Here is a 26411-nt window from a genome sequence, read left to right as displayed (position 1 = left end):
ACTTAGGATGTGTGCGCAGGGGGGTCATCAGGAGATGATCCAGCTATTTCTGATCGACTCGCCTGCGTATCCGGTGGTGCTGGGCATGCCCTGGTTGAGTACCCATAACCCGTCTATTTCGTGGCAGGAGAGGGCTCTGATGGAGTGGTCTGCTCAGTGTGTGGGTCGATGTTTAGGCGTTTCCGTAGGGGCTACCTCGGTGGAGAGTCCAAACCAGGTGCCCGCATTGCACGTTCCCCCTGAGTATGGGGATTTGGCTATTGTGTTCAGTAAGTCGAGGGCGACGCAGTTGCCTCCCCATAGGCAGGGAGATTGTGCGATAGACCTCCAGGCAGGAGCTGCGCTCCCACGGAGCCATGTGTATCCTCTGTCTCAGGAGGAGAAGAGAGCTATGGAGACTTACATAGACGAATCTCTGAGACAAGGATACATACGGCCCTCCACTTCCCCTGCGTCCTCGAGTTTCTTTTATGTGAAGAAAAAGGATGGTGGGTTACGCCCGTGCATTGATTACCGTGGTCTCAATCAGATCACGGTGAAGTACAGTTATCCACTCCCGCTGATTGCGACCATGACGGAGTCATTGCACGGGGCGTGTTTCTTCACTAAATTAGATCTCAGGAGCGCGTACAACTTGGTGCGCATTAGGGGGGGCGATGAATGGAAGACAGCCTTTAGTACCACCTCGGGTCATTACGAGTATCTTGTCATGCCATACGGGTTGATGAACGCTCCTTCAGTTTTCCAATCATTCGTGGATGAGATCTTCAGGGACATGCAGGGGCAGGGGGTGGTCGTGTACATAGATGACATTCTCGTGTACTCGTCTACCCGAGTCGAGCATGTGGCCCTGGTGCGCCGAGTGTTGCGGAGGCTGTTGGAGCACGACCTGTATGTCAAGGCAGAGAAGTGTCTGTTTTTCCAGGAGTCGGTCTCCTTTTTGGGTTATCAGTTGTCTGCGTCAGGGGTGAAGATGGAGGTAGACCGGGTGTCAGCCGTGCGTAATTGGCAAACGCCAACCACTGTGAAGGAGGTGCAGCAGTTTTTGGGGTTTGCGAATTACTACCGGAGGTTTATCCGGGGTTTTGGACAGGTGGCAGCTCCCATAACGTCTCTTTTGAAGGGGGGTCCGGTGCGTCTGCAGTGGTCAGCCGAGGCGGACAGGGCGTTTGGGAGGCTGAAGGACCTGTTTACCTCGGCCCCGGTGCTGGCGCATCCGGATCCCTCTTTACCATTTCAGGTAGAGGTGGACGCGTCAGAGGCCGGTATAGGAGCCGTGCTTTCGCAACGGTCCGGCGCGCCACCTAAACTCCGCCCCTGTGCTTTTTATTCCAAAAAGCTCAGTCCGGCGGAGCGAAATTATGACGTAGGGGACAGGGAGCTGTTAGCCGTGGTACAGGCCCTAAAGGTGTGGAGGCACTGGCTTGAGGGGGCTCAACACCCTTTCCTCATTTTGACGGACCACCGTAACCTGGAGTACATCCGGGCAGCGAGGAGACTGAACCCTCGCCAGGCGCGGTGGAATATGTTTTTGACCCGGTTCATATTTAAGATCACGTACATCCCTGGGTCACAGAACGGTAAGGCAGACGCACTGTCTCGGCGGTATGACACGGAGGAGAGGTCCGTGGAGCCCACTCCCATACTGCCGGAGTCTTGTCTGGTGGCACCGGTAGTGTGGGAGGTCGATGCTGAACTCGAGCGGGCGTTACGCACCGACCCTAGTCCACCTCAATGCCCGGAGGGTCGGAAGTACGTTCCGCTCGAGGTTCGGGATCGATTGATCTATTGGGCTCACACGTCACCCTCCTCTGGACACCCTGGTATCGGCCGGACAGTGCACTGTCTTAGTGCTAAGTACTGGTGGCCCACGTTGGCGAGGGATGTGAGGGTTTATGTTTCCTCCTGCTCGGTGTGCGCCCAGTGTAAGGCGCCTAGACATCTGCCTAGGGGTAAGTTACTACCCCTGCCCGTTCCACAACGACCATGGTCTCACCTCTCGGTGGATTTCATCACTGACCTTCCTCCTTCACAGGGGAATACCACTATACTGGTTGTTGTGGACCGGTTCTCTAAGGCCTGTCGTTTGCTCCCTATGCCGGGCCTTCCTACTGCCCTGCAGACCGCCGAAGCGCTATTCACCCATGTGTTCCGGCACTACGGGGTACCCGAGGATATTGTGTCTGATCGAGGTCCCCAATTTACCTCCAGAGTCTGGAGAGCTTTTATGGAGCGGTTGGGGGTCTCGGTGAGCCTCACCTCGGGTTACCACCCGGAGAGTAATGGGCAGGTGGAACGTGTGAACCAGGATGTGGGTAGGTTTCTTAGAACATACTGCCAGGACCGGCCGGAGGAGTGGGCAAGGTACGTTCCCTGGGCCGAAATGGCCCAGAATTCCCTACGCCATTCCTCCACTAACCTAACCCCTTTCCAATGTGTGTTAGGTTACCAGCCGGTTCTGGCAGCAGAGCCAGATCGAGGCTCCTGCGGTGGATGAGTGGGTGCGGCGCTCGGAGGAGACATGGAACGCTGCACACGTCCACCTGCAGCGGGCCCTCCGTCGTCAAAAGGCGAGCGCCGATCTCCACTGCAGTGAGGGACCGGTGTACGCACCTGGTGATCGAGTCTGGCTCTCTACCAGAAACCTGCCCATCCGCCTGCCCTGTCGGAAACTGGGTCGGCGGTTTGTAGGGCCATTTAAAGTCCTGAGAAGATTGAACGAGGTGTGTTACAGATTACAACTACCTGTTGAGTATAAAAGTATTAACCCCTCGTTCCATGTGTCTCTTCTCAGGCCGGTGGTAGCTGGCCCACTCCAAGAAAATGAGATCAGGGAGACTCCTCCGGCCCCATTGGACATCGAGGGGGCACCGGCGTACTCCGTGCGGTCCATCTTGGATTCGAGACGTCGGATGGGGGGTCTCCAATATCTAGTGGAGTGGGAGGGGTACGGCCCGGAGAAACGGTGCTGGGTGCCGAGGAGAGACATTTTGGACCCGTCTCTCCTGACGGAATTCCATCGTGGTCACCCGACGCACCCTGCTCCGCGTCCTCCTGGTCGTCCCCGAGGCCGGAGTCGGCGCACGTCTGGAGCCGCGCGTCAAGGGGGGGGGGGTACTGTCACGGTTTCGGCAGAGGCTGCCTCTCTTCCTTGCTCGGGCAGGCTTCGGCGTTCGTCGTCTCCGGAATACTAGCTGCCACCGTTGTATGTTTCTATGTTCGTTTGGTCTGGTCTGGTATTTGTACACCTGTTATCGTTTAGTGTCATTATTGTCCTATAAGTTCTCGTTGTGTTTGTCAAGTGTTGTGTGTGATTGTTTTCACTGTCGTGCGTTTGGCTAGTACGTATACTGTTTTGCTCGGTTGAGCTGTTCTCCATTGTGTTGGAGTGTTTTGTCGCACCTGTTTAGTGCGCCCGTTTTGTTTTCGCCTGCGTGGGGAGTTCTCGCCTTAGGGCATTTATTCGTGCTTGTGTTTGTGCATCCACTAAAGTCTTTTGGACTTACTTTCTGCGTCCTGCGCCTGATTCCACCACCACACCCACCTACAGCAACGCTGACAGACTTTCATCATGATGATGGAAATTGCTTGATTGCTTGACTGCTGACATGCAAAACATTTTGGGACTGTACTTTTTTTGTGGATTATTCCTTTAAGGTGGAAACAGTGTTCCTGAATTATTAATTGACCAATCATAGGGAGTCTCTCGCAAGCTCTCTTGGGGAATTGTGCAACTGGGTTTAGTTTATGAGGGAGTGTGATGCTGAGACTATTACATCTGAGAGGACACACCTTTGTCACGCCCTGGCTCTGGGGACTCTTAAATGTTGAGCCAGGGTGTGTATATTTTGTGTTGTGTTTATTTCTATGTTTAGTTTCTAGATCGTTTAGATCTATGTTGGCCAGGGTGGTTCCCAATCAGAGGCAGCTGTAGCTCGTTGTCTCTGATTGGGGACCATACTTAGGCAGCCTTTTGGCACCAGTCAGTTGTGGGATCTTGTTCCGTGTGAGGTATGTTATTTTGTCTACCTTGGACTTCACGGTTCGTTTGTTGTTTTGTCGTGTGTTCAGTACGTAAATAAATATGAATACATATCACGCTGCGCCTTGGTCCTTCTCATCCGTAAACGATCGTGATAACCTTACTATCCAGACCTCTGTCTCGGACAAGCACCACTACCACTGTCACATTGCAATATTAAATGGTACTATATTATATTTTACCAGTATTATACAGTACACAAATGTTTGAAAATGTACATATACATTGATATTTCTCATGAAGAAATCTCTGTCAAATAACACACACCACCATTTTTGAATTACATTTAAATGTGTATTAAAATAGTAATCTGATTTTATCCTTTGATTTAATTATGAGCGGTAGGCACCAGGGTTGTGGTCAATTCCTTTTTAATTCAGTCAATTCAGAAAGTAAACTGAAATTCCAATACAATTTCAACTTTCCTCATTGGAATTGGAGTTTCAGTTTACTTCCTGAATTAACTGATTTAAAATGGAATTGACCCCAAACCTGGTAGGCACAATTCATTCACATTATCAATCAGGAAGACACAGAATGGCCATGGCTGCTGCCAACTGGGCCACCTCCTGGTCTTCTGAGGTCAAACGCCACCTGCTCCATGGGGGCGCCATCACATGCTCCAATTCCTGGCCTCTTCCATGTTTTACAGGGCTCTCTGGCCATGGGGGGCTTTTGCTTGTCTGCCAGTTTAATGAAAATCAGAGCTCTGAGCCTGACCTCCCTCTGTATGCTGACCAGCGCTGACCTCTCATCCCCTGCCAGGTGCTTGCTGGCTGTACTGGGAGATGAACCGCGCTATCTGACGTGACCAGTTCTTCAGCCATGACTCCTGAAATCCTATAGAACTGTAGAGGAACTGTGTTATCCAAAAAATAACCTAAGACATAAATGTCAAGAATAGACTGAATTATTCTCACCATTGTTTTTTTTGTTTTTAAGTTCAACTTCAATGTCCGCTAAAATGCATTCGGAAATGTTTTCCACTAATTCAGAAATGCAAATGCACATTTGTTGAGAAAAGATAGCACTTGAGAAAGAGACATAGAAATACACTTGAAACACTTGAAATTGATTGAACACACACACACAGCATAGCCTATTACAATACCAACTCAAAAAAATAAACAGCCCCTCAAACACCCTGTGATGTCTCAGCTGAAATTACAGTGTGGCAGCATTTCCAGTCTGAGTAATGATAATGACAAATGGAGAGTGTTGTGTTAAATCAATGTAATTGTGTGCTGGGCCGGCGTTATGGGCGGGCCCTAGGGGGCCTGGCCCGCCCTACCGTACCTCCTTGCCCGTCCAAATAAAATATATAAATATTGATCATTTATTTGACCGAGACGCGCACCGACAGAAATTCTCAGATAAAGCATCCAAGCAAGCAAAACAGCGCTCCTCTGTCTCCGTATGTGTAGACCATGTATCTGATGCTATCTGGAAAAAAAAGGAGTATGGCATGTCATACTTTTTCTGACCAGACAGCATCAGATACATGGGTTACATATGGTAAGACAGTGTGGCGCTGTGTTGCGCGTTAGATTTAGCAGAGAGGAAGAGGCGAAGCAAGAGGGCTCACTCTCGCCGAAAATGTGTTTCTATGGGCATAATATACAGACCTAAGCTTGTCGCCTGCATTCCCGCCTTTGGGACAACAACTCGTATTGTTTGGATGGAGACATGAGCACCTCGTCATTCAGAAAGTATTCAGACCCCTCCGTTTTTCCACATTTTGTTAGGTTACAGCCTTATTGTAAAATTGACCCAAAAAAAATAATCTCATCAATCTACACACAATACCCCATAATGACAAATGTATGCAAATGTATTACATAAGTATTTAGACCCTTTGCTATGAGACTTGAAATTGAGCTCCAGTGCATCCTGTTTCCATTGATCATCCTTGAGATGTTTTTACAACTTGATTGGTAAATTCAATTGATTGGACATGATTTGGAAAGGCACACACCTGTCTATTTAAGGTCCCACAGTTGATAGGTCATGTCAGAGCAGAAACTAAGCCATAAGGGTGAAGGTATTGTCCATAGAGCTCTGAGACAGGATTGTGTCGAGGCACATATCTAGGGAAGGGTACCAAAACATTACTGCAGCATTGAAGGTCCCCAAGAACACAGTGGCCTCCATCATTCTTAAATGGAAGAAGTATGGAACCACCAAGATTCTTCCTAGAGCTGGCCACCCGGCCAAACTGAGAAATCGGGGGAGAAGGGCCTTCGTCAGCAAGGTGACCAAGAATCCGATGGTCACTCTGACTGAGTTCCAGAGTTCCTCTGTGGAGATGGGAGAACCTTCCAGAAGGACAACCATCTCTGCAGCACTCCACCAATCAGGCCTTTATGGTGGAGTGGCCAGACGGAAGCCACTCCTCAGTAAAAGGCAAATGACAGCCCGCTTGGAGTTTGCCAAAAGGCACCTAATGGACTCTCAGACCATGAGAACTGGGGGAATGGGAGACTAGTCAAGCACAGACTCAACACTTCACACACTCAAACTGTACCAGGTGTCTTCGCTGCACTGGCACCACTGGCAACTGCTGTGTTGCTCTTGCCGTTGCGCAGCGGCAGCACCTCCAGGTGGGTGATGGTGGAGTGATCCACGATGGTGATGTCCACACTGAGACGGCTGACCAGCTGCAGGGGTCTCAGGCTGGTCACATGCTCATACCTCCCCAGCCTCCGCTGGAGCAACTCCTCATAGGTCAGCATGAACATGGCCCGATTACGACCTGGGATACTGGCCCCCATCCTGAACACCTCCACCTCTGGTTCGCTACTGAGGGAGAAGAGAGGAGGAGAGAGCGGAGAAGGAGAGAGAGATGGGGGAGGGGAGAGGGGAGAGGGGAGAGGGGAGAGGGGAGAGGGGAGAGGGGAGAGGGGAGAGGGGAGAGGGGAGGAATGGGAAAGATGGAGAGAGGGAGGAGCGGAAGAAAAAATAAGAAGAATATAGAGGAAAGAAAAATAAATAGTTAGAGTTGAGGAAAGAGGAGGAGTGGGGAATGAGTCATTCCAAGTAGTGACATCATCAGTGTGGAAGGGCAGTGACTGCCAGGAGCTCCCCTCACAGGACTCAGCCCTGGACTCAGCCTCTGGACTAACCAATAAACAGATTCATTCCTCTGTCAATCGATCTATACCTCTCCCTCCTTTATTTTCTCCCTCCCATTCTCCTTCACGCTTTCTATCACTCTCCTTCTCTCCCCTTCTCTCTCTGTGAAATTGTAATTCTCTCTCTGTAAATCTGATTCCGTTTTAAAAGTGTCATTTTGTGGACTGGCAAGTAGAAGCATGATGTAATTTCTTCCTGTCAGAGACTTGTCACAGATATATGTGACAATAATTCTTCATTTCCAGTCTCTGGAGCTATGATCCAGCCCTGCTGCTCAACTCCAGGCAGGTCAGAAACACATGCTCTGTGGTCAGACTCCCCAAATACAGGTGTGCCAAGCTTGTAGTGTCATACCCAAGAAGACTCGAGGCTGTAATCGCTGCCAAAGGTGCATCAACAAAGTACTGAGTAAAGGGTCTGAATACTTATGTAAATGTGATGTTTCCGTTTTTTATTTGTAATACATCTAAAAAACCGTTTTTGCTTTGTCCTTATGGGGTATTGTGTGTAGATTGATGAGGGGAAAAAACAATTTAATCAATTTTAGAATAAGGCTGTAACGTAACAAAATGTGGAAAAAGTAAAGGGGTCTGAATACTTTCCGAATGCACTGTATACAGAACTCTGGTTTCAGCCTCTTGCGAATTAAAAAAGAAAGTTGGTGGGTGCACAGTTCACTGTTCGGATGCTGGCAAAATGTCAAAATGATATCATTACTCCTGTCTAAATAAAATAATAGAAAATACTTTACCAAAGATCTTGACTTAGCCACAGAGGTTCATCAGCTTCCTTTAAAAAATAGCTGTGGATTGTTTCAAATCACAAGTGCATAGGCCTATGCTTATTTGGGAAGCCAGCCATTTGGGCAACGTGTGTGGCAATAGGCCTAGCTGATTATTGAGTTGTGGCTGTCAGTGAAAAGCATCTAAAATATGTGAAGATAATGTGTCTTGAGTATAATTTAAAATGTTGAGACAAGAAGAAGGGGAGGGGTGTGTGGTGAAGATGTGGACTTCTTTCTCCAGAATGCATGCACTCAGCTCTCCAGAATGTGGTCTGTTATCTCCCGCCAATTCTTGCACATTCATTGTTTCATTGTGTGAATTGTTTACCCTTTGATTAGTTATTTTTTATCAATTCCCCATTACATACAGTACCAGTCAAAGGTTTGGACACACCTACTCATTCAAGGGTTTTTGTTTATTTTTACTATTTTCTACATTGTAGAATAATAGTGAAGACATCAAAACTATGAAATAACACATATGGAATCATGTAGTAACCAAAAAAGTGTTAAACAAATCAAAATATATTTTATATTTGAGATTCTTCAAAGTAGCCTTGACAGTGACACTTGGCTGAACCACATTGCCCTTGAGGTCCAAGTGATTTGTTGGAGTGGAAGTGGGGTCAACTTCAAGGCGAGTAGTGAACGAAGACTATAGAGGTAATTTATGGGCTTTGGATTGGCGTGCACATTGTAATAGCAGTGTGCCTGTGTGTGACCGGGCCAGGCGCTTTTTCCCTCAGCCCCCCGAGCCCCCGACGCGGCTAGTCCAGTCGAGGGGGACGACTCTGTATCTCTCTGCGAGTGGGCTTGCCGATGCGAGTCAAGTGTCCTCATTCATCGTCTCAGCTCCAGGTCCAGTCACTGATCCGAACGACCCGCAGGAAATTTGAGCTCTTATTTGTTATTACTGTAAATGGATATGGACGTCAACATGCTGTTTTTGACTTTACTGATTTGTTTCAATCCGTATGTTTTTGGACTGTTTGAGGATATTAATATTGAGGATGATCTTTGTCCCGACTTGACCGACTTTGATTTGGATATTGTGAGTGTCATTTCAACTCTGAACTATTTCATTTGGCAACATTGATATATATTTTGAGCTTCATTAGAGCGCTATTTAACAAATCTATTTTGTTTCCCATCTCAGTCACCCCATAGAGTGCCTCGCCAGGTGAAAGCCATGCTTACTAAGGTAAAGATTACACCGTTTAGTGTCTTGACATTTCTGCCCTTATGCATCTTTTGCGCTCTTGTGCGTCATTGTGTGTGTAGCCTAGGCTACTATAGACTAAATATCATTCACATTAATTCTCAAAGAGATCTGCATATGCATACTGTTATTCATTGATAACAATTATAGAATATGTCACAAAAAGTATTTCGTGTAAGCTGAGTAGAGGGATGGGTAGTTCAGCTCTGCATTTTGTCATCCTCGAAAACTCTGCTCGGGTGTGACACGCAGAGAACTTCCAAACGCACCGCGCTGTAAGCCAGATGAGTGGAAATCGCTGGACATCTATCCAGAAATACAATCCAAAATATGTGAGGATATCCCGCAAACGTGCTGATAAGGAGTTTGGAACGATATATCACTGGAAATTAACGGAATGGAACAATTTCCAATGCGCAACGTGTGTGTGAGTGTGCGCAGTGCTGTGTTGTCCCATTGACGAGACCTGAAAAACATCAATCACTGCCAGATTTAAATTAACCAAATGTATTACAAACCAATCAAAGCTAAGGTATAAGTAATACACATTAACCTAACATGTTGATGTCCAACCGTGTAGGAGACCAAACCGCACATCCAGGAGCTGTCGGTGAAGACCACCATCATCTCCCGATACGCCTTCACGGCGGTGTCGTGCACCATGCTCAACCGGCACTCCGCCGCGGCGGAGGGAGTCTTCCAGTTCCCGATCCCCAAGAACGCCTATGTCTCGAACTTTACCATGTAAGCAAGCCCAAAACGCAACAAATGCATAATGGCGCATTGGTATTGGTCAGTCTGAGTCTAATGTGGTTCAGATTGTGTACACTTATTGAAAGTGAACTATAATGGCCAAAGCAATGCAGTGAGTCATCCCTGCCAGTGGATCTTTTCCCCCTCAATTTATTCACTTTTGATTATTTGGATTTCTTATTTATTTCCCCAGTTTAGTGTTGTGTGATTACTACTCCTCTTTGCTGTGTTTGCCCTCTTCACATGGTATGCCATTGTAGCCAGTCAATCATTATGTGGTTTTATGAGGGCTCTGTTGCTATGGGAGAGGTTAGTGTGGTGCCTGTGAGTGTTCAATGGTGCAGAGGTCATTTATTGTGTCATGGTCACCAGCCTTCATTCATCTACATTTACTAGATTGTTCACTGGACCATGAGAGACAGTATAGTCCAGAAGCCTCTGAAGAAGCCTGTGAAATCCAACATATGGCTTTGACTTGTTTGCCTGTTTACTTTTACGTATCACAATAACACAGCAATATACAGGATAGACCTACCACAATGAAATGAGGGTTTTTCCAATGATTCTTGGATAGAGTTTTGCCACGGAAGAACTACTTACTAGGGTGGTCCTTATCATCACCTCCACTCTTAACCCCTGACCTCTGACCTCTACCCTGAACACAGGATCATTGGGGGGCGTGTCTACCCTAGTGAGGTTAGGCCAAAGGAGAAGAAGGTCAAACAGGGGAAGGGGGGTGAGGCCAAACCCAAGAACAAGGAGACAGGTGAACAGAGGTAAAGTGTGTGTGTTCTTGTGTGTGTGTGTGTGTGGCCAGTCACCACTGTCTAACCTTGTCCGCCAGTACAACCTCTAGAGTCCTCTAGAGTCACTAGCTACTGCTCTGCCAGTAGAAACAGGTTTATATCCCATCTAAAAAACTATTTTAAAGACGCACTCCGGCTATTTTTGAACTTTTCCTGTTGAAAAACAATATCCCACATATAAATACAGTAATCGACACACACTCAGGGTAAAAAAAACATGTTTGGAGCAAAATAGTGTTTTTTAGATACAAGTGCAAACTTCATGGAGTTAGGCCATTAAAGGAGTTGGTCTGATGGTGCCCTCAAATGTCATCAGCCTCCCCCTTGTTTGTGGGAACAATAGAGGAGCAATAGAGATCAAAAGAGGAAAGGTATTTTCTTAAGTAAATCAGGTGTTAAATGAGGTGAAAAGGAGACTGGAGTGCGACTTTAAACACCAGCCTGACCACAGAGCATGTGTTTCTGACCTGCCTGGAGTTGAGCAGCAGGGCTGGATCATAGCTCCAGAGACTGGAAATGAAGAATTATTGTCACATATATCTGTGACCAGTCTCTGACAGGAAGAAATTACATCATGCTTCTACTTGCCAGTCCACAAAATGACACTTTTAAAACGAAATCAGATTTACAGAGAGAGAATTACAATTTCACAGAGAGAGAAGGGGAGAGAAGGAGAGTGATAGAACGCGTGAAGGAGAATGGGAGGGAGAAAATAAAGGAGGGAGAGGTATAGATCGATTGACAGAGGAATTAATCTGTTTATTGGTTAGTCCAGAGGCTGAGTCCAGGGCTGAGTCCCGTGAGGGGAGCTCCTGGCAGTCACTGCCCTTCCACACTGATGATGTCACTACTTGGAATGACTCATTCCCCACTCCTCCTCTTTCCTCAACTCTAACTATTTATTTTTCTTTCCTCTATATTCTTCTTATTTTTTCTTCCACTCCTCCCTCTCTCCATCTTTCCCATTCCTCCTCTCTCCCCTCTCCCCTCTCCCCTCTCCCCTCTCCCCTCTCCCCTCCCCCATCTCTCTCTCCTTCTCCGCTCTCTCCTCCTCTCTTCTCCCTCAGTAGCGAACCAGAGGTGGAGGTGTTCAGGATGGGGGCCAGTATCCCAGGTCGTAATCGGGCCATGTTCATGCTGACCTATGAGGAGCTGCTCCAGCGGAGGCTGGGGAGGTATGAGCATGTGACCAGCCTGAGACCCCTGCAGCTGGTCAGCCGTCTCAGTGTGGACATCACCATCGTGGATCACTCCACCATCACCCACCTGGAGGTGCTGCCGCTGCGCAACGGCAAGAGCAACACAGCAGTTGCCAGTGGTGCCAGTGCAGCGAAGACACCTGGTACAGTTTGAGTGTGTGAAGTGTTGAGTCTGTGCTTTGTCCATAGTAGGGGTGTAATATACAGTGCATTCAGAAAGTATTCAGACCCTTTTACCTTTTCTACATTTTGTTACGTTACAGCCTTATTCTGAAATGGATTTTAAAAAAGTTTTCCTCCTCAATCTACACACAATACCCCATAATGACAAAGCAAAAACTGGTTTTTAGAAATGTTTGAAAATGTATTAAAAATAAAAAACAGAAATACCTGATTTACATAAGTATTCAGACCCTTTGCTATGAGACTCGAAATTGAGCTCAAGTACATCCTGTTTCTATTGATCATCCTAGAGATGTTTCTACAACTTGATTGGTCCACCTGTGGTATATTCAATTGATTGGACATGATTTGGAAAGGCACACACCTATAAGGTCCCACAGTTGACAGTGCATGTCAGAGCAAAAACCAAGCCATGAGGTTGAAGGAATTGTCCGAAGAGTTCCGAGACAGGATTGTGTCGAGGCACAGATAGGGGGAAGGACACCAAAAAATTTCTGCAGCATTGACGGTCCCCAAGAACACAGTGGCCTCCATCATTCTTAAATGGAAGAAGTTTGGAACCACCTAGATTCTTCCTAGAGCTAGCCGCCCGGCCAAACTGAGCAATCAAGGGAGAAGGGCCTTGGTCAGGGAGGAGACCAAGAACCCGATGGTCACTCTGAAGGAGCTCCAGAGTTCCTCTGTGGAGATGGGAGAACCTTCCAGAAGGACAACCATCTCTGCAGCACTCCACCAATCAGGCCTTTATGGTAGAGTGGCCAGACGGAAGCCACTCCTCAGTAAAAGGCACATGACAGCCCGCTTGGAGTTTGCCAAAATGCACCTAAAGGACTCTCAAACCATGAGAAACAAGATTCTCTGGTCTGATGAAACCAAGATTGAACTCTTTGGCCTGAATGCCAAGGGTCACGTCTGGAGGAAACCTGGCACCATCCCTACGGTGAAGCATGGTGGTGGCAGCATCATAATGTGGGGATGTTTTTCAGCGGCAGGGACTGGGAGACTAGTCAGGATCGAGGGAAAGATGAACGGAGCGAAGTACAGAGAGATCCTTGATGAAAACCTGCTCCAGAGCACTCAGGACCTCAGACTGGGGCAAAGGTTCACCTTCCAGAAGGACAACGACCCTAAGCACATATCCAAGACAACGCAGGAGTGTCTTTGGGACAAGTCTCTGAATATCCTTGAGTGGCCCAGCCAGAGCCCGGACTTGAACCCGATCAAACATCTCTGTAGAGACCTGAAAATAGCTGTGCAGCGACGCTCCCCATCCAACCTGACAGAGCTTGAGAGGATCTGCAGAGAAGAATGGGAGAAACTCCCCAAATACAGGTGTGCCAAGCTTGTAGCGTCATACCCAAGAAGACTCAAGACTGTAATTGCTGCCAAAGGTGCTTCAACAAAGTACTGAGTAAAGGGTCTGAATACTTATGTAAATGTGATATTTCAGCTTTTCTAAAAACCTGTTTTTGCTTTGTCATTATGGGGTATTGTGTGTAGATTGATGAAGGGAAAAAACGATTTAATCAATTTTAGAATAAGGCTATAACGTAACAAATGTGGAAAAAGTCAAGGGGTCTGAATAATTTCTGAATGCACTGTATCTAACATTAGAAATAGTTCTGCAGCGATATTGGCACCTCTGAAAATACTTGGCCAATGCTCTAATTTTCAGATTCCAACTTAATTAATTTAACCTTCCTATGGGCAAGTTGGGCATCTCTAGTTTAGCACCCCCCCCACCCCCCCCCCCCTCCCCCCCACACACACACACACACTTCCCAGCTTTATCTCACACATATCTAATTTTTCCCTCCCACCAGCCAAGCCTGCTCTTCCTGTTTCCACGGTGATCAAACAGAATAAGACGTTCTGTAGGATCACCTTCAGCCCCAACATCGTTCAGCAAGCTAAGATCACCACCAGCGGCATTCTGGGGGAGTTTGTGGTGCACTATGATGTGGAGAGAGAGCTGGGGATAGGAGACATACAGGTCAGATTTCACACACCAAAATCACACTCACACACACACAGACACACACACGGACACAGACACACACACACACACACGCAACGCTCTCGCGATGAGTGTAAATGTGTCATGCCATAACCAGGGCCTGTCCAGACATGGTAGATAAAAACATGTTAAACCATGTATCTCCACTTCACAGTATAAATGAAAACTGCATGCATTAATCAAGGATCAAACAGGAAAAATGCACATCTCTCTCATTCTCACACACACTCTCACACATCCTGGTCCCATAGCCTTCATCCACCCACAACACATACATTTCCCAGCACCATATCCACCCCCTCCTGGGTCACCCAACAACCACCCCATCAGTCCAGCAGCCCTGTGGACACTGTGTTGGTGGGGTCTGTTTTACTGCTCATGGCGACTGAGAACTGTCTAACTTTTCTCTGGTTCTCTCTCAGGTTCTGAACGGCCATTTTGTGCACTACTTCGCCCCCAAGGATCTGCCGGTGGTGCCCAAGAACGTGGTGTTTGTGATCGACACCAGCGCCTCTATGCTGGGGACCAAGATCAGACAGGTAACTGGTTACGGTCAAACCCTTCTCATCACACCAGTGTCCACTGCTTAGATAGGGTCACGACATCTTGTTCTCTCGCACTCCCTTTTCTTTTACATGGTTTCCGTCTGAATACAATGATCACAAATATATACTGTATAACTTTTGGGGAATCTGTTGGTTTTAATAAATTCCAGGTGGAGTTAACTTTTGTTTTACTTTAGTCCTTCACAGCTCTGTGATAAAGCTTTAAAGATCCTGAGATATCCTGAGTTAGTGTAGCAGCGGATGATGAATATGACCCCCAGTCAGCCCCCTCTCCAGTCTCTGGCACAATACTCCCACACTGGTCTGTTAATATCAAAATCAGATCCTTCCTTCTGGGAGATTGCATTATAATCCCCCTGGTATCATCTGATACTTCATCTGAGCAGCTGCTCCACTGCAGATCCAGAAACCCAAAGACTTAGAGTGGCAAAAACAGAAAAGAGTGATTCATGCATACCCTGAAAAGCTGGAAACATGCTCAAAGTTCACTATTGTAGTTGTATTGAATTGAAATGAATGCTATTGAGGAGAGGCGTCATTGTCTCTGAAGTAATGTAAACACTCCAGATGACAGCATCATCACCCCTTGATCCCTACCCCGTTCCCCTCCACCCCCAGTGGACCACTCTGTATTGAACAAGTGTGCTTTGATCTCTCCCTACAATAGAGCACTCAGTCTGTCTATGGCTCTGACCCTTGCCCCCTACAGTCTATAGGAATCTGTTAACCCCTCCAACTCTATCACACCCACACGACTACAGATGTAATGTTCACTATTCATTTAGTAGGCTTTTCGTTCTGTGCAATTTATAAACCCCAGTACAGTTGAGAAACAAGCTGCAGCATGGACACAGTAAATAGCTGTGGTGTGTGTGTTTACGTGCATTTGTGTGTGAGGGGGTGAGAGAGACAAAGGAAATGGAATCTCACAGCTGTTCCAAAGGGCTGGGTCTTTGAGTGGCAGCGTCAGGTTAAGTCCAACCATTACAGAGTTGGCATTACAACAATACTGCTCACAAAAACCATGACTAAAACACTACATCTTGGTGATTACCACAGTGTTGGTGCTAACAGAAACCATGACTGTGTGTTATTATAGCCTTTTATGTGACAAGGCATCTCTTCCTGTTGGGGCAAAGTTTTCCAGGCCTGTTTGGTTCGCTCATGTAAACACAACTGAATAGAATGATTTCGCAAGAAGGTAAAGGTATTACAATGATATAATTTGATTTATTGATGAAAGCAAAACAAAAATTTTCTCTCTCTCTCACCCACCTCCCTCTCTCTCAGACTAAGGATGCCCTGTTCACTATCCTGAGGGACCTGCGTCCAGGCGACCGGTTTAACTTTGTCAGCTTCTCCAACCGTATCAAGGTGTGGCAGCCCAACCGCCTGGTCCCTGTCACGCCCCTCAACGTCCGAGATGCCAAGAAGTTCATCTACATGCTCCAACCCACTGGAGGTGAGAGAGTTAGAGACACAGCAGTGCATGCTGTAATAGAGGAAGATTAGTTATTTCACTGATAGGCCTAATCTGAATAATTTAGGGGTGCTTATATTTGTCCTGTTACACACTTGTACAGGTGTGTAATGGACATGTGTTTCTTGCATATCCAACTCCCCCTGAGACAGCCCCAGGGAGTGGGGTCACGGCCAGAGTCACCATTGTCCAGCGCCCCTGGAAAAATGTGGGTTAAATGCCTTGCTCAAGGGCACAGCTACATATACACTACCAGTGAAAAGTTTGGACACACCTACTCATTCAAGGGTTTTTCTTTATTTTTACTATTTTCTACATTGTAGGATAATAGTGAAGACATCAAAACTATGAAATTACACATATGGAATCATGTAGTAACCAAAAAAGTGTTAAACAATATATTTTATATTTGAGATTCTTCAAATAGCCACCCTTTGCCTTGATGACAGCTTTGCACACTCTTGGCATTCTCTCAACCAGCTTCACCCGGAATGCTTTTCCAACAGTCTTGAAGGAGTTCCCACATATGCTGAGCACCTTTTGGCTGCTTTTCCTTCACTCTGCAGTCCGACTCATCCCAAACCATCTCAATTGGGTTGAGGTCAGGGGATTGTGGAGGCCAGGTCATCTGATGCAGCACTCCATCACTCTCCTTCTTGGTAAAATAGCCCTTACACAGCCTGGAGGTGTGTTGGGTCATTGTCCTGTTGAAAAACAAATGATAGTTCCACTAAGCCCAAACCAGATGGGATGGCGTATCGCTGTGGAATGCTGTGGTAGCCATGCTGGTTAAGTGTGCCTTGAATTCTAAATAAATCACAGACAATGTCACCAGCAAAGCACCCCCACACCACAACACCTCCTCCTCCATGCTTTTCGGTGGGAAATATACATGCAGAGGTCATCCATTCACCCACACCGCGTCTCACAAAGACACGGCAGTTGGAACCAAAAATCTCAAATTTAGACTCCAGACCAAAGGACAAATTTCAACCGGTCTATTGTCCATTGCTCGTGTTTCTTGGCCCAAACAGGTCTCTTCTTCTTATTGGTGTCCTTTAGTAGTGGTTTCTTTGCAACAATTCAACCATGAAGGCCTGATTCACACAGTCTCCTCTGAACAGTTGATGTTGAGATGTGTCTGTTACTTGAACTCTGTGAAGCATTTATTTGGGCTGCAATTTCTGAGGCTGGTAACTCTAATGAACTTATCCTCTGCAGCAGAGGTAACTATGGGTCTTACATTCCTATGGTGGTCCCCATGAGAGCCAGTTTCATCATAGTGCTTGAGGGTTTTTGCGACTGCACCTGAAGAAACGTTCAAAGTTCTTGACATTTTCCATATTGACTGACCTTCATGTCTTAAAGTAATGATGGACTGTCGTTTCTCTTGACTTATTTGAGCTGTTCTTGACATAATATGGACTTGGTCTTTTTCCAAATAGGGCTATCTTCTGTATACCCCCCCCCCCCCCCCCTACCTTGTCACAACACAACTGATTGGCTCAAACGCATTAAGAAGGGAAAAAAAATCCACAAATTAACTTTTAAGAAGGCACACCTGTTAATTGAAATGCATTCCAGGTGACTACCTCATGAAGCTGGTTGAGAGAATACCAAGAGTGTGCAAAGCTGTCATCAAGGCAAAGGGTGGCTACTTGAAGAATCTCAAATCTCAAATATATTTTGATATGTTTAACACTTTTTTGGTTACTACATGATTCCATATGTGTAATTTCATGGTTTTGATGTCTTCACTATTATTCTACAATGTAGAAAATAGTAAATATAAAGAAAAACCCTGGTATGAGTAGGTGTGTCCAAACCTTTGACTGGCATTGTATATCTGGTATTCAAACCAGCGTCCTTTCGGTTATTGGCCCAGCGTTCTAACCTCGAGGTTTCCTACCGCCCCTCATAGAGTTATTTTTCTTACCCAACCCCCATTTTTGTCTGAAGTGATATGACTGTTTTCTTTCTCTCATATTGGACAGATTACACTGATATACCCTTAGTTTGAGAATCATACATTCCCAAGATCCATCTCTCTCTCCATCTCTCCTCTACCAGGCACCGACATCAACGGTGGCATACAGACGGGCTCTTCATTGCTAAGTGGCCATCTGAACGCTGATCCGGACGCCAACCACAACAGTGTGTCTCTCATCATCTCCTGACAGACGGGCGGCCACGGTGGGCGAGCTGCAGTCTCCCAGCATCCTCAGCAACGCGCGGGCGGCGGTGAAGGAGCAGTTCTGCGTGTTCACCATCGGGATGGGGAACGATGTGGACTACAGGCTTCTGGAACGCATGGCCCTGGGAAAACTGTGGGATGATGAGGAGGATACATGAGGATTCAGATGCCAGCACCAGTCTCAAAGGGTAAGGGTGTGTGTGTGTGTGTGACAGAGAGAGAGAGAGAGAGACATAGAGAGAGAGAGAGATAGAGAGAGAGAGAGAGAGAGGAGAGAGAGAGAGAGAGAGAGAGAGAGAGAGAGAGAGAGAGAGAGAGAGAGAGAGAGAGAGAGAGAGAGAGAGATAGAGAGAGAGAGAGAGAGAGAGAGAGATAGAGAGAGAGAGAGAGAGAGAGAGAGAGAGGAGAGAGAGAAAGAGAAGAGAGAGAGAGAGAGAGAGAGATAGAGAGAGAGAGAAATAGAGAGAGAGAGAAACCATTTTGGGTGCTAGCTGTCGGTTCCCAGGTTGATTAAAGAGGGCAGGTGTCTGCACAACATATTTACATCCAGGTCTCTAGCTAGACTATAACCTATAGCCTGATGAGTGATGGTTAGATGAGACAGAGACAGAGGGATTAGTGAGATGTAATTGGTTCATAAGGGCAGGATTGTACACGGAATGTACAAAACATTAGGAACACCTTCCTAATATTGAGTTGCACCCCCTTTTGCCATCAGAACAGCCTCAATTCGTCAGGCATGGACTTTGGGTGGTGGACCATTATTGATACACACGGGAAACTGTTGAGCGTGAAAAACCCAGCAGCGTTGAAGATCTTGACACACTCAAACCAGTGTGCCTGGCACCTACTACCATACCCCGTTCAAAGGCACTTAACTATTTTCTCTTGCCCATTCACCCTCTGAATGGCACACATACACAATGTCTCAATTGTCTCAAGGTTTAAAAATCCTTCTTTAACCTGTCTCCTCCCCTTCATCTACACTGATGGAAGTGAAGTGGATTGAACAAGTGACATCAGTAAGGGATCATAGCTTTCACCTGGATTCACCTGGTCAGTCTATGTCATGGAAAGAGCAGGTGTTTCTAATGTTCAGTAGACAGCTAGTAGAGAAGAGAAGGCACAAGTAGTGGTATAGAGAACGTCATGGGGTGAGATAAAGGAATGGAAATGATTGAAATAATTACAAATTATACACATACTGAGAGAATGCTCTTCAGAGTCTTGAACTGCAATCTTTCAAACCAAACCAAACACACACACACACTTGGCGACAGTCTTACCGGACACTTTTCGGAAGTGTTTGTTTAGTAGTGAAGGGAGGAATGTGTGTGACTGTGGGTTGTGAAAGGGTCGTCTGGGTATGTCTGAGGGGTTAATTGATAGCCTCCTGAGATAATAACAGAGGAGAGACTTAGCTGAGCCAACACACAGTTAAAGAGGTGAGGAGGTTTACTGTGCTATGGTCCAAGGCCTGGCTAGAAAACCAACACATTACAAACACACACACAGGTTGTGTCCAAAATGGCACCCTATTCCCTAATCCCTACATAGTGCACTCCTTTTGACCAGGAACCATAGGGTGACATCTGGGACGCAAGCATACTCTCCTTAATACATCACCGCCACCTAACCGGATCTCTAGGGGTGAGTGTGTGTATACAGTCACACAGTCACTTGAGTGTCCACACTTGAGGCCCCTAGAGCACCTCAGAGAGTAGCACACACAATGTCTTGATTCTTGTGTCCATGATACGGTGAAGTAGCTGAGGTGTAGACCTCTACTGGGTGCTAGAGGTAGATTCTCAACATGTTATAACATGGTAACACTTATGTTATAACATTGGATGTTACTTCTATTCCCTCTTTCACTCTTCCATCTCACTCTCTCTCTCGCTCTCTCTCTCTCCCTCCCTCCATGTCCCTCCCTCTCTCTTCCTCTAGGTTTTATGATGAGATAGGCACGCCACTGCTCTCTGATATCAGGGTGAATTACACAGAGGACTCAGTCCAGTACGTCACCCAGCACCTCTTCACCAACTATTTCAATGGCTCAGAGATCGTCATCGCCGGCAAACTGACCAATCAAAGTGCAGACTCCCTGCACGTCCAGGTCACCGCCAGCAACAGCGACAAAAGTATCATCCTGGAGACAGACGTGGCGTTACGGCAAAGGGAGGTGGAGACGGAGAGGCACGTGAAGGAGGCGGCGGCCGGGGTGGGGTCAGGGGTCACAGGGGCGGGCACGACAGGGTCAGTGGTGGATGATTTCGTGGAGCGTGTATGGGGTTTCCTCAGTGTGAAGGAGGGGCTGAGGTCCAGGCTGAAGAGCCAGACCAGCAGGGAGAGAGAGGGACATACCCAGCAGGCGACTGACCTCTCTCTGGCCTACCACTTCCTCACACCCCTTACCTCCCTGGTGGTGGAAAAACCTCAGGTGCTGGCCGACGGAACAATGGCTGAGGACACACCCACCCCCACCCCTGTAACCACAGAGACAGATAAGAAGGCCGCTTCAGCCAATGAGCTGTCGGATGAGACGGAAGGGGAGGAAGACAAGGCCCAGAGCCTGCACTTGAAGAAAGACCAGCCGGGCGGACAGAGTTCCACGGTTACCAAGATAACGGGTTAGCAGGCTTGAGGCTTCTGTTTCTGACTTAATCCATTTGATCAAATTCTTCCTGTTATCGTTTTGTAGTATGCCAACGCCAAGAGCCCGGTTCAAACAGAAAATGAGGGGAAGTATTGGACTATTCAAAACATATGACCTGTAAAAATCTAAGTCTGTTTTGTCTACAGATAAAATTGTGAAGAGGCCAGCCCAAAAATCTGTAACCATCTCCAAAACATCAGGTTAGTGATTCTGGGCCTGGGATTGGTACTGGGAAGTACTCACACACACAGGCACACACACAATCACGGGAATACACACACGTGTGCGCACAAACACACACACACACACATACACACACACATGCACCACACACACACACACATACACACACACACACACACACACACTCACACACTGAGAGAGAGATCAGTACACTAAAGAAGCAATGTGAGATGACATCACAGACAGTTAAGGTTCAAGACCCTGTCATTACTGCTGCTCTCTCATCTCCTGAATCTTCACGTAGCTCTCACAGGCCCTCTCAAAGTAACAGGAAATAACTAACAGCCTACAACTAACACGAAACAACTAACTGCCTACAACTAACTGCCTACAACTAACTGCCTACAACTAACTGCCTACAACAAACTGCTTACAACTAACTGCCTACAACTAACAGGAAACAACTAACTGCTTACAACTAACAGGAAACAACTAACTGCTTACAACTAACTGCCTACAACTACTTTTCAATACATTTCCAAACAAGTATTCAGATACTCAAATACACAGACTCAAATACACTCCCATGCATTTAATCCAGGTATTTGAAAATAGAATTTGAAAATGCTTTCAAATACAATTTGGCCGACTATTTGGTTTTTACAAATAATCATTCAGATACTCAAATAAAAGTACTTGTTCTGGCTGTGTATTTGAAAATACTCAAATACACAGAAAAAAAGTATTTAAATAACAAATGTATTTGAATCCAGGTATGCATAGCTGTACTATTTCCTCATATTCCTAAAATACCAGTGTCTCTCTCACACCACAGCGGACGGCGATCCCCACTTTGTGGTGGAGTTCCCCCTCAGTAAACTGACTGTGTGTTTCAACATCAACGGAGAGCCAGGACACATTCTCAGAATGGTGTCTGACCACAAGCACTCTGGTAAGAATGTCCTCTCAAGAGATTCTGACTTTATGTTAGATGTTCGGTTACGTGTTTTCATATGATTCATGTGGTCTATTTGTGTGTGTGATCATGCGTGTGTATGTGAGTCTAGGTGTGACAGTAAACGGTAAGCTGATAGGCGCCCCAGCGCCAGCAGGCAGCCACAAACAGCAGAGGACATACTTCAGCACAATTACCATTGTGGTGAACCAACCCAAACGTGCCTACATCGAGGTCACTCCCAAGAAGGTCATCCTGGATGGACGCGACCGCCTGGTCCTGCCCTGCGACACCACAGTCTCTGTGGAGAGTGGCGGGCTGGCGGTGGCGATAGTGGGAAAGTCCAACGTGACCGTAACCATAGGAGGAACCATTAGTTTCGTCATACTGGTGCATCAGTACAAGAACCCTGCTCCCTACCAGAGAGACCACCTGGGATTCTACATCTCCAACAGCAAAGGGCTGTCACATGACTGTCATGGACTACTGGGTAGATATCAGAAACTACTAGTGGAGGGTGGGAAGTGGGTGGAGGGGTCTTGAGACGAAAGGGAACTAGGCCTTAGTATAATGGTCCAACAGCAAGGGGCTGTCCCACAACTGCCACAGACTACTGGGTGGACACCCAGCAACTACTAGTGCTAGGGTGGGAGAAGGAGCTTGAGCCAAAATGGAATTAGGCCCTAGTGAGAACTAGCATTGGTTTGCCTATGGCTCTGTGGTTCTGTTCCATTCTCACCCTCTGTGATTCTTCTTCCAGGTCAGTTCCTGTATGAGGATGTGGGACTGGCAGAGCTTCCTGGCAATGCCACCACAACAGGACACAACAGCGCGTCTTCACGGTCACCCATCCTGAAGGTCAAAGGGCGTTCAGTGCCGGTGGTCCAGAAGACCCGGCGTATCTACAGCGGACGTCAAAGCGTGGACTGCTGGTTTGCCAGGAACAACGCAGCCAAGCTGATCGATGGACAGTATGAGGACTATGTGGTGTCACACCTGTTTGACACGGGCGATTGGCCCCACGGAAGTAACGGAGCCTGAGACAGGACCAATAAGGAGCCAGCAATTAACTTGTGCCGCCCACACAGGAACTATAGCCCAGGTACAGCTATAGTAGCCAACAAGCTCTTTTCATACCCTCTGACGCTAAACCTCTAAATTAGCTTTCTTTTACCCCACATACTCACACTCCAAACACTCCTCTACTACCCATAGAGATAGATAGAGGACTCATCTTTGTATCTGTGCCATGTAGCGTCTGTGACAGCATGGGCAGCGCCATTGAGGCTATCTCCATTTTAAAGTAGTCCATTTTCTTCTTCACGATTGGCTTATCCGGCCTGATGACCCAGTAGGACATGACTCCAACTGGGTCACCAAGAGGGATCAGCCAATGAAGTTGGATCAGCCAATGAAGTCCCACCCAGTTGACTACATTAAAATCATGGAAGCCCTCAATGGCACTGCCCATGCTAATACGGCCTTTTGGCCACTTGAGGCCTCTATCATTCTCTATGCTACTACCCCATCCACCCATCCCCCTCCAACCATGTCTTTCAACCCACTTCCTGTTGCCTACTTCCTGTTGTTCTTCTTCAGGTTTTTCCTCAGGAGCACCTGCACTGAATAACCAACCATCAATACTCTCAAATATATTTTTGTACTATTTTTAATATAAATGTAATAAGGACATTGTTTGACGTGTATCGTTTTATACTGTCATTTTGTACTTGTAAATATAACCTTTATTGAACAGGATGAACTTTTGTGTGTAAAGGAAGTAAAACATAACAACTATATTTATTGGTAAAGATCAACATTTTTCTGAACAGCTCTAAACTGTGAGAACACTTGAAACATAATCCTAACATTATAAAGTAAACAGTTCTATCAAGGTAACTAACTGTTAACAAACATTTAGTATAAAGTACAGTATATACTGTATGTGGCCCAAGCAGGAATCACACCCCAAAATATTTTATTTATTTTTTATTTATTTCACCTTTATTTAACCAGGTAAGCCAGATGAGAACAAGTTCTCATTTACAACTGCGACCTGGCCAAGATAAAGCAAAGCAGTGCGGTAAAAACAACAACAACACAGAGTTACATATGGAATAAACAAAACGTACAGTCAATAACACAATAGAAAATCTATATACAGTGTGTGCAAATGTAGTAAGTTATGGAGGTAAGGCAATAAATAGGCCATAGTGCAAAATAATTACAATTATAATTTAGTATTAACACTGGAGTGATAGATGTGCAGAAGATGATGTGCAAATAGAGATACTGGGGTGCAAATGAGCAAAATAAATAACAATGTAAATAACAATATGGGGATGAGGTAGTTGGGTGGGCTAATTACAGCTGGGCTGTGTACAGGTGCAGTGATCGGTAAGCTGCTCTGACAACTGATGCTTAAAGATAGTGAGGGAGATAAGTGTCTCCAGCTTCAGAGATTTTTGCAGTTCATTCCAGTCATTTGCAGCAGAGAACTGGAAGGAATGGCGACCAAAGGAGGTGTTGGCTTTGGGGATGACCAGAGAGATATACCTGCTGGAACGCATACTACGGGTGAGTGTTGCTATGGTGACCAATGAGCTAAGATATTTGCCTAGAAGTGATTTATAGATGACCTGGAGCCAGTGGGTTTGGCGACGAATATGTAGTGAGGGCCAGCCAACGAGAGCGTACAGGTCACAATGGTGGGTAGTATATGGGGCTTTGGTGACAAAACGGATGGCACTGTGATAGACTACATCCAATTTGCTGAGTAGAGTGTTGGAAGCTATTTTGTAAATGACATCGCGGAAGTCAAGGATCGGTATGATAGTCAGTTTTACGAGGGCATGTTTAGCAGCATGAGTGAAGGAGGCTTTGTTGCGAAATAGGAAGCCGATTCTAGATTTAACTTTTGATTGGAGATGCTTAATGTGAGTCTAGAAGGAGAGTTTACGGTCTAACCAGACACCTAGGTATTTGTAGTTGTCCACATATTCTAAGTCAGACCCGCCAAGAGTAGTGATTGTAGTCAGGCAGGCAGGCATGCATTTAGTTTTACTAGCGTTTAAGAGCAGTTGGAGGCCACGGAAGGAGTGTTGTATGGCATTGAAGCTTGTTTGGAGGTTTGTTAACACAGTGTCCAATGAAGGGCCAGATGTATACAAAATGGTGTTGTCTGCGTAGAGGTGGATCTGAGAGCCACCAGCAGCAAGAGCAACATCATTGATATACACAGAGAATAGAGTCGGCCCGAGAATAGAACCCTGTGGCGCCCCCATAGAGACTGCCAGAGGTCCAGACAACAGGCCCTCCGATTTGACACATTGAACTCTATCTGAGAAGTAGTTGGTGAACCAGGCGAGGCAGTCATTTGAGAAACCAAGGCTATTTAGTCTGCCAATAAGAATGTGGTGATTGACAGAGTCAAAAGCCTTGGCCAGGTCAATGAAGACGGCTGCACAGTACTGTCTATTATCGATTGCGGTTATTATATCGTTTAGGACCTTGAGCGTGGCTGAGGTACACCCATGACCAGCTCGGAAACCAGATTGCATAGCGGAGAAGGTACAGTGGGATTCGAAATGGTCGGTGATCTGTTTGTTAACTTGGCTTTCAAATACTTTCGAAAGGCAGGGCAGGATGGAGATAAGTCTGTAACAGTTTGGATCTAGAGTGTCACCCCCTTTGAAGAGGGGGATGACCATCGGCAGCTTTCCAATCTTTTGGGATCTCAGACGATACGAAAAATAGTACTGTGCTCCAACCTACTGAGTCATTCCCATCACAGGCTTTAAAGGCAACATCCTCACGTTCGCAGAGCTCGCATTCACGGTAAAGGCTGCTTACTCAGAAATTGCGTTCAACAGCCTCATTGTCTACAACTCGTGATGGGACTGAATCCCGGCCTTAGTCATTGCAGGAAGGCAGGCTCTTTGCATGCTAGGTTTAGGTGCTCACTGGGAGAGCAAACAGGTAAACCAGGTCACTTGGCGACACTCTGCTTAGGATCACACCTGGTCACCCCAGACACCCCCCTAACTAACCCTCTCCTCTACCTGTCCCAATGACTAGCTCCCTCTCTAACTGCCCCCCTCACCCCTCCTGTCATCAGTTTGGGGTCACAGGGCTGCTGGCCTCGCTCACACAGGTGTGCTCCTCCGCGTCCCGCTCAGGTGTCTGTCATCGAGTTCAGGGGCCACCGGGCCGACCCGAGCCACCAAAGGAATTCAACACTCG

General features: G+C 46.7%; 1 protein-coding gene across 1 annotated transcript; it reads left to right on the top strand.

Annotated features, from left to right (window-relative positions):
* Nucleotides 1-8877: 8877 nt before the first annotated feature.
* Nucleotides 8878-23967, top strand: LOC311139617 (inter-alpha-trypsin inhibitor heavy chain H5-like; the record flags this gene model as incomplete). Its single annotated transcript, XM_084174528.1, is given in 17 exon segments — nt 8878-9009; nt 9115-9159; nt 9758-9921; nt 10596-10706; nt 11804-12078; nt 13942-14111; nt 14558-14674; nt 15992-16163; nt 18252-18350; nt 18353-18370; nt 18373-18500; nt 18502-18563; nt 20323-21005; nt 21178-21231; nt 22050-22166; nt 22282-22659; nt 22930-23967. Coding segments are annotated over 17 exon segments (3006 nt in total). The 3' UTR covers nt 23211-23967.
* Nucleotides 23968-26411: the final 2444 nt, after the last annotated feature.

Source organism: Coregonus lavaretus (assembly GCF_964263955.1).
Source record: "Coregonus lavaretus genome assembly, chromosome: 13".
Taxonomy (NCBI): Eukaryota; Metazoa; Chordata; class Actinopteri; order Salmoniformes; family Salmonidae; genus Coregonus; species Coregonus lavaretus.
Note: the sequence above shows the minus strand (reverse complement) of the source record. Positions and strands in the feature narration are given on the sequence as shown.